General features: G+C 36.9%; 2 protein-coding genes across 3 annotated transcripts; one reads left to right on the top strand and one right to left on the bottom strand.

Moving 5' to 3' along the window:
* Positions 1-3,378: 3,378 nt before the first annotated feature.
* On the top strand, positions 3,379-7,756 carry LOC135475531 (cilia- and flagella-associated protein 107-like). Its single transcript, XM_064755455.1, has 3 exons — positions 3,379-3,661; positions 4,419-4,710; positions 6,335-7,756. The coding sequence occupies exons 1-3, from the start codon at positions 3,557-3,559 to the stop codon at positions 6,622-6,624; spliced, it is 687 nt and encodes a 228-aa protein (XP_064611525.1). The 5' UTR covers positions 3,379-3,556; the 3' UTR covers positions 6,625-7,756.
* Positions 7,757-9,006: 1,250 nt separating this feature from the next.
* Positions 9,007-15,968, bottom strand: LOC135475869 (mitochondrial coenzyme A diphosphatase NUDT8-like). 2 transcript variants are annotated; one of them, XM_064755815.1, is made up of 5 exons: positions 15,853-15,968; positions 14,326-14,859; positions 13,206-13,338; positions 11,964-12,041; positions 9,007-9,531 (listed from the first exon to the last, which is right to left on the bottom strand). In XM_064755815.1, exons 2-5 carry the CDS (start codon positions 14,634-14,636, stop codon positions 9,313-9,315), a joined length of 741 nt encoding a protein of 246 aa, XP_064611885.1. In that variant the 5' UTR covers positions 14,637-14,859; positions 15,853-15,968; the 3' UTR covers positions 9,007-9,312. The 2 variants fall into 2 exon arrangements, with proteins under 2 accessions (XP_064611885.1, XP_064611886.1); XM_064755816.1 differs by having other exon boundaries at positions 15,913-15,959.
* Positions 15,969-15,972: the final 4 nt, after the last annotated feature.

Genomic DNA, 15,972 nt, shown 5'->3' with positions numbered 1-15,972 from the left:
TTTTCCAGGACAAGTATGAATGATAGATGTTTCACCAAGGAACCCAGTTACTGTAAATCTGTAACCTTTTCAGCCACTGAAGCAGTTTTTTTATGTGAAATTTATGCACACAATTTTAATGAAAATGATTTGTGTCACTAAAGATGCAGGCATCATAAAACTCTGCAGATTATTTCTCCACACCTTAAGTTCTCTCAGAATGTTTCAAAATATTGGTAGTAGAGGTGGTTAAAAATGTTGAAGAATTAATGTAATTATAGAGAGAAATAAAGCAAGTTTTTTTCATAAAATCGATCCCAAAAATCCTCCGTACAAGGAAAGTGCTCCTTTAAAACATGTCCGTTGAATTTTGTGAATGTCTAGCTGTTGAACAGCTGTCAGTAAACAATTACAAGTAGACTGTGTATAAAACTTGCTCTGTTCCTGAAAAGTGTGCAAACAATTATATAAATATCAATCTCTCAACGATAGTGAAGCCATTACTTTGAAATTCATGTGTAGTACATATAGTTGAATTAATTCAATCATCACAGACCATGTTTCTTGCCAAGTGTATATACTCATACCACCATGTTTTGTTTACTGGTGTTGACCTTGTTATTGCACAGCTGGTTTGTGTTGTAAATCATGTATAGCCCATATTTCTTTATCTCTATGTAAGAAGTGTTGTGCCATCAAATTGATTAACTTCTTCATATTTTCTGTTTGCACGTTGAAGCACTAAAATTGCACTGCTTTGGTTTTATGCAGGGTTTGTGTATAATTTACGTGTGGCTGCCATGTTGGAGGTATACTGATAGAGCATATATTACCACAGATCCAATATGGCTGACAAGTGATTGGGCTTTTTTTAGGGGCTGGCTTGTACAAACTTTCTTTAACAGAAAAGGGCTTATAATTATTTTTGTCAGTGCAGGCTCACCTAATTTTACAAATCATTAGTTGTGAACAAAGTTGACAATTTGAATAATATATGAGAACTGAGAACTAAAAAACAAGTTCAGCATGAATCATGGAAGCTTGTTTGTGACAATGTGTGAAAAGTTGATCCTGCATCTAACTGAAAAGAAATTTACTTTAAATCGGTCTTAAATGTTAATACACTAATTTTGTTTTCACTGCTTGTAAATGGCCTTCTCGTAACTTTGACACATAACTACAAGGATTTTTTTTTTTTTTTGTTTCATCTTTAACAATGTTTGTTGTAATATTGAGGCATCTGGTACAATTAAGACATACCTGTATGCATTGTTACGCATTGTTCTTGTATGGCAATATTTGCTAAAACCATATTTATGTGTAATTTATTTAAAGTTTGCATGACAAAGTGCTTCTTTGTTAAATTTTATATCATGTTTACAGAATGAATGTTTTTTTTTTAATTATAAAAATCACTGTTATATGTTTGCTATTAATGTAACATATCACTAATGATCAGTCTTGAATCATTAAGACAGTGGACATTCATGTATGCCAATTATTAAATCCGAAAAGGGTGCCCAGGTTGAAGTTGCCTTTGTGAGTTTCAAATGATAAATATCATTTGATATACAGTTGACAGTTTCAACAAAATTTCCCAAATAGTTCATTTTAAACTAACAGGTATCATCAGAAAATACAGTAGATTACATTTTAAATAGGTATGATTATTGTGACATTTTCACCATCAAAATGTTCTATTTCAAACACTTTTTGTAATGGCCATATATATTTGTGTTAGTAGCTTGAATCTGATGACTAGCTGCTAAACTTATCTGGTTTGCTATATTTTCTTTCTTTTTTTCTCAGTTAGGCAGCAGTCTTTGACATTTAAATATATATCCTCAGTTCCTCAAGAGCTTTCTTTGCAATCAGCTAATGTTATAACTTCTACGTCTTTGAATGCTTTGTTGTGATATAGAACAGCACTTGTTTTGTACTTTATGACATTACTTTTCCAATAAACATCATCATCATCATTGTCAATGTAAAAAACATATTTATGTCTGTATTCTTTCTAAAGTGCATTCCTTAATTTGACGCGCACATACCCGGAATATAGGCCATGTTCTGCATGGGGTAGTGTCCATGTACGGCAGATGGCTGGACTGTGGCTTACTACTAGAATGAATGAATGAATGCTTGGGGTTTCACATCATACTTAACAGTTTTTCAGTCATATCACGATGAGTCATATACTGTGTCTTCTTGTGAAATATCATGCTGAAGAAACCAGACTGACTCCAGGCCAACCAGTCCTGTAGCTTGTGACTGCCATGGTGTGACCAAAATAATGTAGAAAAAGACATTAAACCCCCCAGCAAAGAAAGAAATACATCTTACTGTGTTCTGCCAGTATTGAAATGAAACATTCTATAAATAAATAGTTTATATTTTGGTAATTGTTGAACTACATGAGCATCTACTTTCTCCGAGTGGCCATTTCACACCCACATGCTGCACCATCCATCAGTATGTAACACAGGAGAGCTGCAGGATACGGTATCTAAGTTTGACCAAGACTATAAAAATGTCCAAAAATATAAAATATGGTATTTACAGGATCACAGGATTTCTTCCACTGATAGAAGTGATATTTCACTCAAATATCAGTTTTGTTATATTTTGATATTTTACACCCAGACACAGTGACATCGAAAAAGAAACATTTTGTTTCATGACAGTCTAATCTGAGCAAGCTATCAGCAAAAATGCTGTACATGTAGACGTCATGCAATATGGAAAAACTGCTGAACTTGTTCTGATACGCAAAATCAGGATATTGACAAAATATAAATAATAAATTTCACAGTGACATTGAATACCATAAATATTTTTCTCGTGAAAGATGAAAATTATGATAACCCAATTGATACTTCACGTCTGCTGGGTTTTCATTTGCAGCTCTCACTTAAAATTATTTATGGTATTCAACCTTCACGATAAAATATCTTCCACTATGATAATCAGTATAACACAGGCGTGAAGGTGCTTGCATTATAGTGAATAACATAGATGATAATGTTACTTGTACTAGACTAGGCGTTTGCACACAAACAAGATCCCTAAGTGAATGTGTCAAATTTGTCCAATATCCAGTGTAAATCCAGAAATGTGGACAGCGTTCACACCAAAAAAGCAGCCTTTAAACGGTGCGAATGGTTGGCACCAGTCATGTCGCAGTTTGACACCTCAGTCACGGACATAACCGATGTTAAACGAAGTGGAGCCTTAGCGACGTTGTAGCAACGCCGCTTCGCGCATTGAACAGGATATTATTGCATAAAAGTAACAACACTTTATTCACCTCTTTTTCTGTTGAGTCTGCCGTTGGATTGTTACATGTAAGGAGCTACAGACACAGACGTTTGAAAAACCTGGCATTCGTTATAACAAAAAGAAGGAAGAAACTCCTTAAAAAGGCGTGTATACCAAAGGCGCATTAATACGACGGCTGGTGACGCGGCTGTTAAGAACACGCGGTATGAGCTTTGCTGAGTGACAGATCAACAACATTTGACGTTTACAGCTTGACACAAACTACCAGATATCTCTAGTTCATTTGCACTTGTCAAATATGTCTGTGTCGGACATTAGAAAGTGGAATTTGCCTGGGTGGCGTATTGAACAAAGATTCTCGCCTGGTGTTCTTATCGGCAACTGGGCGGAGGAAAGATACTCGGTGAGTAAACTTACACTGTCAAAGCTCTATCAAGGTGTCAATCTCTCAAAATCTCCACGATCATACACAGCTTAATTTAAATGATCTCAACGGCAATGTTATTGACCGATTACAATTTTTGTAAGATTATACCAAAGAAAATTACACTCTAATTGTTGCCACCTGTACATGTATCTTAAATCAACATTTGTTTTTCTTTTTTGTTTTTTTTTTATATTTCTTCTATTATTACCCTGCATCCATTTTTGCATCACTTAATCATTTGCCTTGCTTACAACTTACAGCCACATCTGCTAGGTTTATTGTCACTTTTGTGAATTATAAGTATGTCATTTTATAAGGTAGTAGGTAACGAAAGGTAACTGTGATCGAAACACAGGCTGATTATTAAGGTTTAGAATAATACATGTACAAATATGAAATATTTTATTTAGTGGTAGGCCTATTTATTTGTTTGATGATTTGTACTCAAAAATATTTCATTTATACAGCAATGGCCATCATTATATAATGGTAGGAAACTGGGCAGAGTCTTGGGGAGACCCACGACTATCTGCAGGTGGCTGGAGGACCATCCCACGTACGATAGGAAAGCAAGCCAGCATGAGCTACATGTAGCTAACTGGACTCGCGGGTCACTGCACCGCACTGGCATGCTAACCACTAGGCAAGGCAATTCTCCCGATATATATTTTAAGCTTCAGTATGCATTTTAGACTAATTAGTTATATCTTGTTACTTTGTTATATATTTACAGTTTAAAAAGGGCACTGAGAAGCACAACAGTACACATCGGATTGACTTCCAGCCATACGCAGGCCATCACCCAGATGTCATCATCAGAAGGAATGGCATGCTGCAAAATGAGGGATTACGGAAGGAGCAGCTATTCTCCCACCACGGGGGACGATACTCAAATAACATGATCACATGGTACGATGAGCAGTTTAATGGTCGATGGCACGAGAACAAATTTATTCGTCCTCTGCGGGAATGGAAAAGCCACAACCTTTCCTGGTCTCCGGAAAAATCAGACTTCCCCCTTCAAGGTTAGTTTTATGTACTGGATCTAAGTGTAAAGTTATGTCTGTCCTTCGATCTTCCCCACAACTGATTGACTTCTTGCTTGCCGAGCGTAATGCAAGGGAGAAAAAATGTTTCATGCAGATTGACGGACCTATATTGACCAACAGAGGACAGGGCAGCTGGTGCCCATGCAAACTCATACCCAACTCCAGTTAAGTCGTAGCCAACTAGAATCGCTAAGCTGAATCAGCCTTTTCAGGAGTCTTGCCAGTTCACGCAGGTTTGCATGAGAGAAGGTAATTTTACTGTAGTTGCAATGGCGCCTTTAGCATCTACCATAAAGTCACATCTTTCAGCTGTGCTAGATTTAAAGAGTTCCCTCCTGATCTCCCCTGAAAGTGGTAATTCATGAGACTTCTGAAATGCTGATTGTTCTTATTCCTACCCAACTCAGTCAAATCTTGCCCAACTCCAGTTAAATCATAGTTCACAGTGTTTCAGTTTTGTGCACATGTACATTTATATAGGGCCTAATGCTTCCTGGTGAAATCTGGTGTACTTTTAAAGCAACTCTGCTTTCAAATATTTTGAGCGAATATTTATGTGTTTCATGTACCAATCTACATCCTTTTGTTTGCTAAATATAGGTGTTTTTTTCAAAAATAAAAGATTATCAAACAACATTCAAACTCCTCAGTGAAGTGACTAACTCATTCTCAGAATATTTGTTTTGATGCAAAATCTTCTGTTTAAAATCTTAAAATCATTACCAGTTCATCAGATTTTAAAATAGGTAAATATATCAAATACCATGAATTAACAGTCTTGATGCAGACTATAAGTAAAAGTGAAATATTCTTAAGCAGTGGAAAGTATATGCCCTGTATATATAACAAATGGGCGCAAATTCTTTGGAATTGGGTATGGCTTGACTGAAGATGGACATGACTCAAGTTGGGTGCGACGTGTTCAGGGTATGAATAAGCATGGCTGTAAGTTTACTTGAATCTACATGTACAGCTGAGGTGTAGTGCAGTGTTGAGTATTTAAGAAACTGTTTATTGTTTTTGCAAACTAGGCAAAGGTGTTATAAATCTGTCTTTTGTTTTTAACCGTACATGTAAACACATACTTATCTCAGCCCTAGAATACATGTTGTACAAAGTGCAGCGCAGAGGCATGTCATTTACATCATGAGCCTGATCTGAATTATTGTCAATGAGCATGAAATTAATCTTAGTAAAATGTCTTAATACATAGCTATAAACCATGCATTATGTGAAAGTTCTACAATCTCTCCTGCTACCTGTACTCAGCTTGCCTGATGGATTTTGACCTTTCAGGTAGTCAGTGCAATACTACTGCATTGAAGGCACCGTTTTTACAGGACATTCTCACTTTTTCAAACTAGATGAACTCTTTTGAAATGTGTACTGACTAGTCAGGTGTAATTTTATCACAACTAGAATAGTCACTGTACAAGTATCTTAATTTTAGGTCATTGTTACTATAACAGTTTAGTGCCCAATGCCTTATGGCAGATTGACATGTCTAACAGACAGCTACATGTTGATATCAGTTAAAGGTCACCTGTGATGTGTGTGTCAGAGCTTTTTTATGGTGAAACTGTTTGATCTTTATTTTTAGGTGATCCAACAAACTATGGTCTTCATGGGAGACTGCAGCAAAAATGGAAGGCCCAAATAGCTGACGAAACCAAGGGGGAGTTTAATTCTATTTACAATACATCTTACGAACCTGTGGACCCCAAGTGCATGACAAAGATGAGGTTTGCAAATCCCAGAGAGTTATCAACATCTTTACTGCGAGTGAACAACATCAATAAGGACTTAAGATTCCGTGGGGCTCCTGTGGCCTTACGACAACCTGAAGCGGTTTGTCTCCCTTCTCTCAAAGTCCCAGACGTCTCGTGTTAAGTTAAAGTATGAGCAGTCTTTAGTAATAAAAATGTCACCTGTAGAGATGAATCAGTCTGAACCAGATTCCCAACTTTGATTTTGTTCCTTGTACATGTGCTTTGTTTGACTTTTTGAAAATGTAAAAAAGATAGTACAAAAGTAACAAGAGTTTTCGCCACATAAGGAATGTGTTTTTATGTAAATGTTTTGGTTGATTGCTTCCATAGCTCTCATCAAAGCATCACCCAGGAAATTTTTGTATTCTAGAACTGCTATTGATAAGGAGACAGCTCACTGCATGATAATTACAGGCTCTTTGGAACTGTATGCATCTCATAAATTTCTTGTGACCTAATAGCCAAAAGCATTAGTAATTTTATGGTTATATTGTATACCAATGATGAAATTATTTTTAAGTGAAGCTTTGTGGCAACTATTGAATGTAGGAATATTTTTGCTGGTAGATCTTAGCATCCATATTTATTTATCCATTTACTTTTTACTATTAGGTTTTGAGAAATCCATATTTTATGTATCCATTTATTTGAAATGTTATTTGTTTCCCACAAATAAATGTTTTTGAATACACAGGAAAATTAAGGAAGGCCATAACATATGTGTACATGTCACAAGTTTTATAATCAGCTTTTACCATGATATTTACTGTTTTAATTGTTTTACATTGCATGGTATGTTTATATTCAAAACAATAAGCAGGAATTTTTCGCACAGTATTCATAGAGGAAAACGACTCTCCTACATTGGTAGGTGTTTGCTGATTTTAAAACATATTGGACTAACACATGGGCATTTATTAATATGAGGTTGTGCTTTTTAACATCTCAATTGGAAATATGCAACAAGTATAATTTGAAGAAAAAGAAATCCATGGTTTAATTCAGTATTAATATTTTAACAACATGCCTCATGTAAATTAATTTTTATACATGTAGTATTATGTACAGGTTTCAGTCCATATTGCTATAGTAGTGTAGTCATGTTTGTACTGAGCATGTTATTTATCCATCAGTATTCACTTTACAAGCACTTGGGGAAGTACATTGACATATTCATTGTCAGGGGAATACATTTGTATTTTACTCATGTACTATTGCTATTTTTGAGAAATGAAATAAAGTTCATTTGTTTATTATGTGTACTGGTGTATTTATGTTAGGTGGAATACATATTCTGTGTTATTTATACTGCTAGTGCAAACATGCATGTGGCATACAAATTAACTGTCATGCCAGAACAACTCTGGCAACCGATGGCCCTCAGAGGATTTTGTGCTCTGCTGGATCTCTCTGGACTAAAATGGAAAGATAGAGACCCTTTCCCATGGCTTTCATATGACACATTAGGTCGAACATATCTTTTGAATTGTCAGCCTTAGAATATCAGAATGGGAACAATCAAATAGCCTTTGGAGTAATGGGAATGGGCTTAATAGCCATATACAAGTTCACTGTGTTAACTTTGGAATGTAACCAGCTGATGAAACTCCTGTTTCAGCCTGCAGCCAGCATGGTGAAAGGAGCTACATCTGGCTCTGGTATGAGGGCAAAGGCAAGTGCCCCACATACCTAAAGCCCATCTACTAAAATAAAATAGCCAAATGTGGATTTATTTATGATCTGACAGCAATGCTGTAAACTCGTGTCCTGAATGGGAATAGTTCATGAATTATTGTATTTAGTTTTAATTACTGTTTAACACCATGTTGATGAATTTTTGACTTGTATGATGGCAATCAGTGTTACGTGTGGAAGGAAATTTGTTCCAATTAGATCTATTATGCCATATTCAAGGCCGATGTGTGATCTTGTTTAGTTCTCTGGGTGCAGAAAACAAGAAAGAAATTGGAGAAAACCATTAAAAATTTAAAGCTGCAATCCACAAATTTTAAAACAAAACCAATGCCTGTAGTGCTTTAGTCAGATTAAAGTTAACAGATGTAGGAGCTCCTGGACAAAGATGACTACAGAACAGTAACACACACCTGAGAACCTCTATCCACCTTTAGACAAGCTACCAGCTTCCTGTATGTACTCTTGTCCCTTTCATAGAATACATATACATCACAAGTTGTTTGAACGAGTGCATGTAAATTATCTGGACAATAGACATGCAGTGCTTGACACACATTTTACTTCTATTTTTATTTATTTATTTAATCTAGTGTTTCATAACCCATTCAGTAATATTTCACTTATATAGCAGCAGCCAGCATAACAGTGGGAGGAAACCAGTCAGAGCCTGCTACTTCTATTTTTGATCCACACGAGTCCCCCATTGCATAATTAGTTCCAGTTACAACAAACACAAGTAATAAGAGGTCAATATATATATATATATATATATATATATATATATATTCATATCATATTATCACCTAAAACCCAATGAATTTTTTATTAAATTAAAAATTTAATTATTATACCATACAGACATGGTATACTGAATAGAAGGCATTCAACATGACAACTATTTATCCATACTCAAGTCAATAAAGTGCAATAGTATTTGTGTTTATCCTTTCACACCATATTTGTAGTTATCAAAGTGTTCTTTACATATGTTTAGTACAAAAAGTTTTAATGTATCTTTCACACATTTTTTCTTCAGTTTTCAACCAATAACTATAAGGCAATAATATATCACATTCCAAACACACCAAACAAATTTCTAAGTTTGGGAACAGGGTCACCTAACATGCCTAACCATAGGAATCTTAAACTTGTAAAGTCCAGGTGCTAATATCGTGAGGACCTGGTGCAGGAAGACAGCAGATAGACCCCAAATCCTGTGGGGTCCCCCAAGGTAAACAGGTAATATATACCCTGCCCCTGTGCGGAAATGTGTCATCCTTGTGTTGGCCGGGTTACATAAAGATGAAATTGTTCGCGTGAACACAGCCTCCACCTGTAACAGCAGTAACACAAATAAAAGAATTAACCCTTTCTTACCCTAAAATAACTGAAGGGAATATTTACTCAGTATTGAACTGAAGTTGTTACCCACTTTATACAAATGTATAATCAAGACCCACAGCAACTATAAATACAATTTACTGGAAATACACCAAAATTACTGTGACGTGATTAAGTCTAACTTTTTCATCCAGGAGCGGATTTCTTTCTTGGTCAGGAATATCACCCAATACATTCTGTTTGTGCTGTCTAATGTTCATTGAAGACCTCTTGCCTCAACCAACATGTACATCTGTATGACCAGTTAGGTCGCTTAGTGCCTTAAAGCCTGGAGACATGCGTCAAACCCGGACAGGGTCATATCAAAGATTTTTAACAAGGCATTCAGAAAATACCGGTAGCTCGTCTGAATGAGCAGTTTGTAAAACTTCACACGGTTCAAGTTATGTGATACATTCAAATATTGACCTCTAAGGCAAAAAGAGTACAATGATTGACACTGTCATACACAGATATTATCCTCTAATTATATAGTGCTAAGATCTTGCCATTCAATCAATGAGAAAGACCAAATTTATTATACTGTCAAAACTATGACTATGTTTATCACTGCAGAGCAGTGAGAGAGCATGTTATGTAGATGTAAATCATTGTGATAGTAAAACTCTGTGTAGGAAGTTAGAGCACAACTTTACCACAGATGCCTTTGATATGTAAATCGTGAATCACATCCGGCACACCATGGCAACTGTAACCCTGCGAATGGCTGAGCAAAATGTTGAGCTACAAGGTAAAAGACTTCCTTGCTCTTTGACATGAAAAAATTTTGTTGACAATTGGCTATCTGTGTACTATTGGTGTCCACTGCAACCCTACGATAGGCCAAAACCTTTAACCAAACTGCATGCCAAGCCCACCAGACAGCATTTGGAGCCAATTCCACAAATCTATTTCTGACTTAAGTCAAAATTTTGAAATGTGAAATCAGAGCTTAAGTTGGGGATGTATAAATTAAACTTTTGATCATTTGAAAAATGTTCTCAGAGGACAAATGTGTAAAAATTACACTTTCCAGTACCGAACACTAAGGGAGCATCACCAAAAATCACAAGCGTTTCGATCGCGAAGGTTCAAAATCATGAACAATTGATTCTCGATTGCAACAGCAACTTTCATACCGTTTCCAATTAAACTTAACCATTGTAATTTTGACGGTGAGTTCGTGATTGGTCGTGATTAGATGAAATTATGTTTCAAATGAGACATGAGGGTTGCGGAATGATACAACAACCTTTCTCAAAACTGCACAACTCTGATACGGGTAGGCATAAATTCATGTATGGAACTATAATCCCAAAGTATGACTGCATCACAGTAACTTTTTGATCTGTACATGGACTATTCTACCTCCATGATCAGAATAAATGTAATAAAAATCACACAGTATCCCAGGACATAGCAAAAGCTGTGTGACCCGAAGAAGCTCCCAGACAAATAACAGTTATGATATGCCTGTTTGTGCACCATCAAGGAAAATTAAGAAATGCTCCTGGAATAAATTGTACAGCTGCAACTGTAAATGTGCTAAATTAACTAAAATTACAGAAAATGTTCCCAGACTGAAGACCTACCAGTAGTTTATTGTAAGGGAACATAAGTACATGTGAGTACCGCACTGCGTCGGTTGTGTCGTCATTAAGAGACAGTCACATTTCATATCCATATCTTCTATTTTATTGCAATGGATATGCTTTATTCTGTTGGGCAAGGTCTGTTTCGACACTCAGATCGCTTAAAGCGTCGTGTGGAGGTTTTACAATTTTGATTAAGTCAGGAAAGGCTCTGTGGAATCTGCCCCTTATCTCCCTGTCATAATACCTCTCCATACTTCATATGGCAAGCTAAAAATGGTACATGTTGCTGCCTCACTTGGTGCTCAACACAGAGAAACTAAACCAAGGAATCAGGACTGGTTGACCCGATGTCAGTATAATGTGATCTGGTCATGTCTGGTGTCTTCAACATGATACTTCAGTGGTGGCAGTATTCTGGCGGCATGGAGTCTCCCTGCCGCAAGAAGACACAATACAAGTACAAACACCTAATGACTCGTCGTCATATGAGTGAAACATTGTTAAGTACAACATAAAACTCCCAACATACATGCACTCATATATCTGTATTCCATGCATGGGAATGTTTGTCAGTAATAAACCTAATCAGTTCATCTAAAGTAAAAAATTCTAACATCAGTCAAATAAAATAAATAAATTTGTAAACACAAATTGTTTCAAGACATTCAGCATGTAAAAATGTGACAACTTGGAAACCTTGCAGTTTGATTATTACAAGTGCGTTTATAAAATCAAAATGGACAAAAGAAAAACACAAGTAGTCCTTATATAACTGCATGGAATACCTTACCTCATTTTGATTGGGCTTCAGCAAATCCACATCCAACTCTCCACAGAATCCTATCACCGGAGTAACAGTTAGGCCATTCTAGACATAAGAGAGAGAAAAACATCCATCAACAGTTTGCAAGAATAATGACAAATTTTCATTGTGGGAACAAAGTATTTACAAGTTTAGTTTGGTTTTTAACTGATATGATAAAGTTACTGAGCTTATGCTAGCTTTGCTACCATATGAGTTAAGATAGTTTCTATAGAAGTTTGGGAGGCCTGTGGCTCAGTTGGTTAGCGCACTAGCGCAGAGTAATGACCCAGCAGCCTCTCACCAATGCGGTTGCTGTGAGTTCAAGACAAGCTCATGCTGGCTTCCTCTCCGGCCGTAAGTGGGGATGGTTGTGGGTTTTTCCCCGGGCTCTGTCAGGTTTCCTCCCACAACAATGCTGGCTGTCATCGTATAAAAGTGAAATATTCTTGAGCATGGCGTAAAACATCAATCAAATGAATAAATAAATATAGAAAATTGGACACCAATTTGATTGTAATTACAACTGCATGAACAGTGGTTATTACTCAGCTTTCTCCTGGAGCAGTGAGCAGTGATACATACCATCTGTCCTTACTAACAACAATTACACAGGGTTAAAACTCACTGAACTCACTAGAAGTGAGTAACTGACTGAGGGTTCCAGAAAGAAACCAGACCATTAGAATGCAGACAATTTTTCTTCTCTTGATAGCAGGGAGTATTAATTGACCCTTTTTCCAACAGATGGTTAAGGGCCTTGCTGGAAGGTATGGGCCCTTGCTAGAAAGCAATGGACCTGTTACAATGTGCAACTTGCTAGAAGGTAATGTACCTTGATAGACAGTAATGGACATTTTAGATGGTAATGAGGCTTGCTAGAGGGTAATGGAGCTTGCTAGAGGGTAACAGAGCTTGCTTAGGGTAATGGAATGTCATAAAAGACACTTGAAATGCAACCTGCTAGGGGGTAATGCAACTTGCTATACTGTAATGGACCTGCCAAGGGGTAATGAAACTTGCTAGAGGGTAATATAACTTTCTAGAAGGTAATGGAACTTGCTAGATGGCAACTGAAATTGGGAGGAGCTGACAGACCTTGCTATAGGGTATTGGAGCTTGCTAGCGGCTAATTGACCTTGGTAGTGGATAATGGACCTTGTTAAAAGGTACATGTAGTTAACCTTGGTTGAGGGAAATGAACATTGGTAGAGGAGGGTATCAACTGACCCTACTTGGTGAGGGTAACAGCTCTCCCCACACATCCACCTGACTCTCTGACAGACCCAGTTCTTCCTCCGTCTCTCTCAGTGCAGTGTAGACCAGGTTAGGGTCAGTGTCATCCTTCTTCCCTCCTGGAAAACTAGAGAAACATTCAAAAATGTGTACTTCCATGTAATATATACTGATTACCAGTCACTGGGAAACTTTGTTCATTACATGCAACATTCCTTCAAAATGTAATGGACTTTATATATACCCAATTTCAGATTTATCTCACTCAAAAAATTCCATCATAAAGCTATGTCTAATATAAAGTGTAGTATTAATAGTATGTATTTGTTACGAAGTGTTTTCCACATTTCATTCAGTTATATCTGACCATTTGCTACTTTCAAACCTGTCATACATACAGTGCAATATCATTTTATGATATGAAACAACAATACAAACACAGAGCTGACCAGTCTTCAGGCTTCATGCCAAAAGTGAGTGCATGTAAGCAAATAAGGCACAGAAATCATCTGAACAGTTTTATCGCTTCATGGGTCCTATTTTTTTCTTAAAACCTGGACCCCTTTACTGAACATTATAAAATGTGTCTGCAAGAGAGACATGTGTTCACATGTATTTTATGATAGTTTTGAAGTCATAACAAAATCAGCGTCTTTCAATTCCAAAAATCTGCTCATACTACATCAACTAAAAAACATACACAAAAGTTTCTTTCACTCAGTTGAAACAGTTATTTACTCTGCTCCTTTATGTGCATGATTATTTAATGTCTACATGATGACAGTCACATGAAAGTGGGGGAATTGAGAAGTCACAAACCAAAGGTGCCTAAGTTGAATTTACATGCACCTGTACAACTTCACAACACGAAGGCACAGCAGAGTCATACTGAGCTAGATTTGAACGAAATGGTCTGCTGTACAGCACCATTTTCCACTGTACATCACAAATGAATGATGTCTATACACTGATCACATGATGTATGTCACATCATAATCCATTCAATATCTGTGTAACCTTGGATGTGAACTTTAGATCTGTAAGCATTGTACTTATCCACTGCACTCAACTATTGAATGAAATTAAAAAGAATAGTAAATGAACTTTAAAGTACCTGACATGGCCACTGTGACTGTTTAAAGCGCTCGACCGCAGCGTGAACAGAATTGAGGGCTTTTTATTGACAGTACACAGAGGGACCAGAACAGAAGCCTCGCCTCCACGCCCACTTCCGGATGGCTTTCTTACTGGCTTCACTGTCATTAAACTCGTCCGTATACGCAGTTCATTTTGCCGTGAAAATATCGTGTCCAGTGTCACAGAGATGTGACGCACAGTTGAGGTAGAAACTTGTGGTGGCCTTTGATTGCATGCTGTTGAGGAGGTTAATACTGTCAGTCTGAGCACACAATGCCTACAGTGCATCGTTGTATATGAGCTCTGAAATACGGAAGAACTTACACTCTCTCTCGCAAACTAGTCACTGGTTTGTCATCAAAGCATATTAGATCACTTTTCACTAAAATAAAACCAATATGTAACATCTATGATGAAATCCTGAGAAGCTGCCTTGTTCATCCAGTCAGCTTGGTCTGTCCTGATAGGTTGTGCCATAAAGTAGTTTACATCTGACTGCCACTGTAAAGCTCTGCTGAAACAAAGGTACAAATATTATTACTACTTACTGTACCACTTACTGGCATCAAGTACCGAATATGTTATTAGCCGGACTCCAGATGTCCATTTTATAATTTCAATGAAGTAAGGAGATGAAGTTAAGAGGTTTTCATTCGCAAATTCTGATACTTCTATGCCATATCATAAATAAGCTCATATCCTTCTTATTGTGTGAACAGCTGTGAATGTTTATCATCAAGATTTCAACCTATTTATGAACTTCATGTTTCTCTCCTTAGCAGTTAACTTTTGCAATGGTGTTCGCACCAAATTCACCACTATATCACCGACATTAGGGTTGGCAAATTTGGTAAAAATGTCATGTAGCGCTCCATTCAAGAACCAGATGCAGTTGCCATGACAAAGTTTCACTGCATTTAAAGCAAAATTATCTATCAAATACACCTCCACAGCCTTAGCTTTGCAGACACATATGTTCCTTATCTTTTCGTCTGTTGATTTATCGTTGATTTGTTATTTTCTAGGTCACATGAGCTCGAGATTCTTTTGTGATGCTCAAAGAACAGCTGTACTGACAGTAACCACATTTCTGACAAGGGCAGGTAACTGCATCATGTTTTTAAATGGAGCACACTGTGATGTTGGTTTGGGGCAGTCATTGCCCCAACAAAATGTGGCCAAAACTGACGTCAGATCACCCCAGAAAGCATATGTAAACTTGCATAAGTTTTATCATTTTAAAATGAAAAAATACTCCATTCTTAGGCACAGATCTGTTCTTATTTTTTTCAAACTGAAATCAAAACATTACCGGTGTAACTTAAAAACTTAAAGAAACCCCACCCAGTTCACATAAAGGGGGGCAACTCAAAACAAAATGCGCACTAAGGGCGACAAATCCTACAACGGCTACATTTTCGGAAATTTCACGACCATTATAAGTCAGCATTAACATAAGCCTTTGGCAAACGTAACTAAACGTTATTCATTATAGCACTCTTACATCGACTTCGTCATGACCAGTCTGTCCTGTACTAAAAGTGTTTTTATCCCGTAAACACACCTGAACTTTACAAGCGCCTTACTTTCCGTCGGCGTTCTCCGCCATTAACGCTACCTTTTC

The sequence above is a fragment of the Liolophura sinensis genome, chromosome 9 (assembly GCF_032854445.1).
Source record: "Liolophura sinensis isolate JHLJ2023 chromosome 9, CUHK_Ljap_v2, whole genome shotgun sequence".
NCBI classification, from domain to species: domain Eukaryota; kingdom Metazoa; phylum Mollusca; class Polyplacophora; order Chitonida; family Chitonidae; genus Liolophura; species Liolophura sinensis.
Note: the sequence above shows the minus strand (reverse complement) of the source record. Positions and strands in the feature narration are given on the sequence as shown.

Coding starts and splice junctions, on each gene's coding strand:
- LOC135475869 (XM_064755815.1), bottom strand. CDS start 14,636: ATGCACTGTAGGCATTGTGTGCTCAGACTGACAGTATTAACCTCCTCA. Junction 12,042..13,205: donor TGTTACCCTCACCAAGTAGG/GTCAGTTGATAC, acceptor TCTTATGTCTAG/AATGGCCTAACTGTTACTCC. Junction 9,532..11,963: donor TGAAGCCCAATCAAAATGAG/GTAAGGTATTCC, acceptor CTGCTGTTACAG/GTGGAGGCTGTGTTCACGCG.
- LOC135475531 (XM_064755455.1), top strand. CDS start 3,557: ATGTCTGTGTCGGACATTAGAAAGTGGAATTTGCCTGGGTGGCGTATT. Junction 3,662..4,418: donor GGGCGGAGGAAAGATACTCG/GTGAGTAAACTT, acceptor ATATATTTACAG/TTTAAAAAGGGCACTGAGAA. Junction 4,711..6,334: donor ATCAGACTTCCCCCTTCAAG/GTTAGTTTTATG, acceptor CTTTATTTTTAG/GTGATCCAACAAACTATGGT.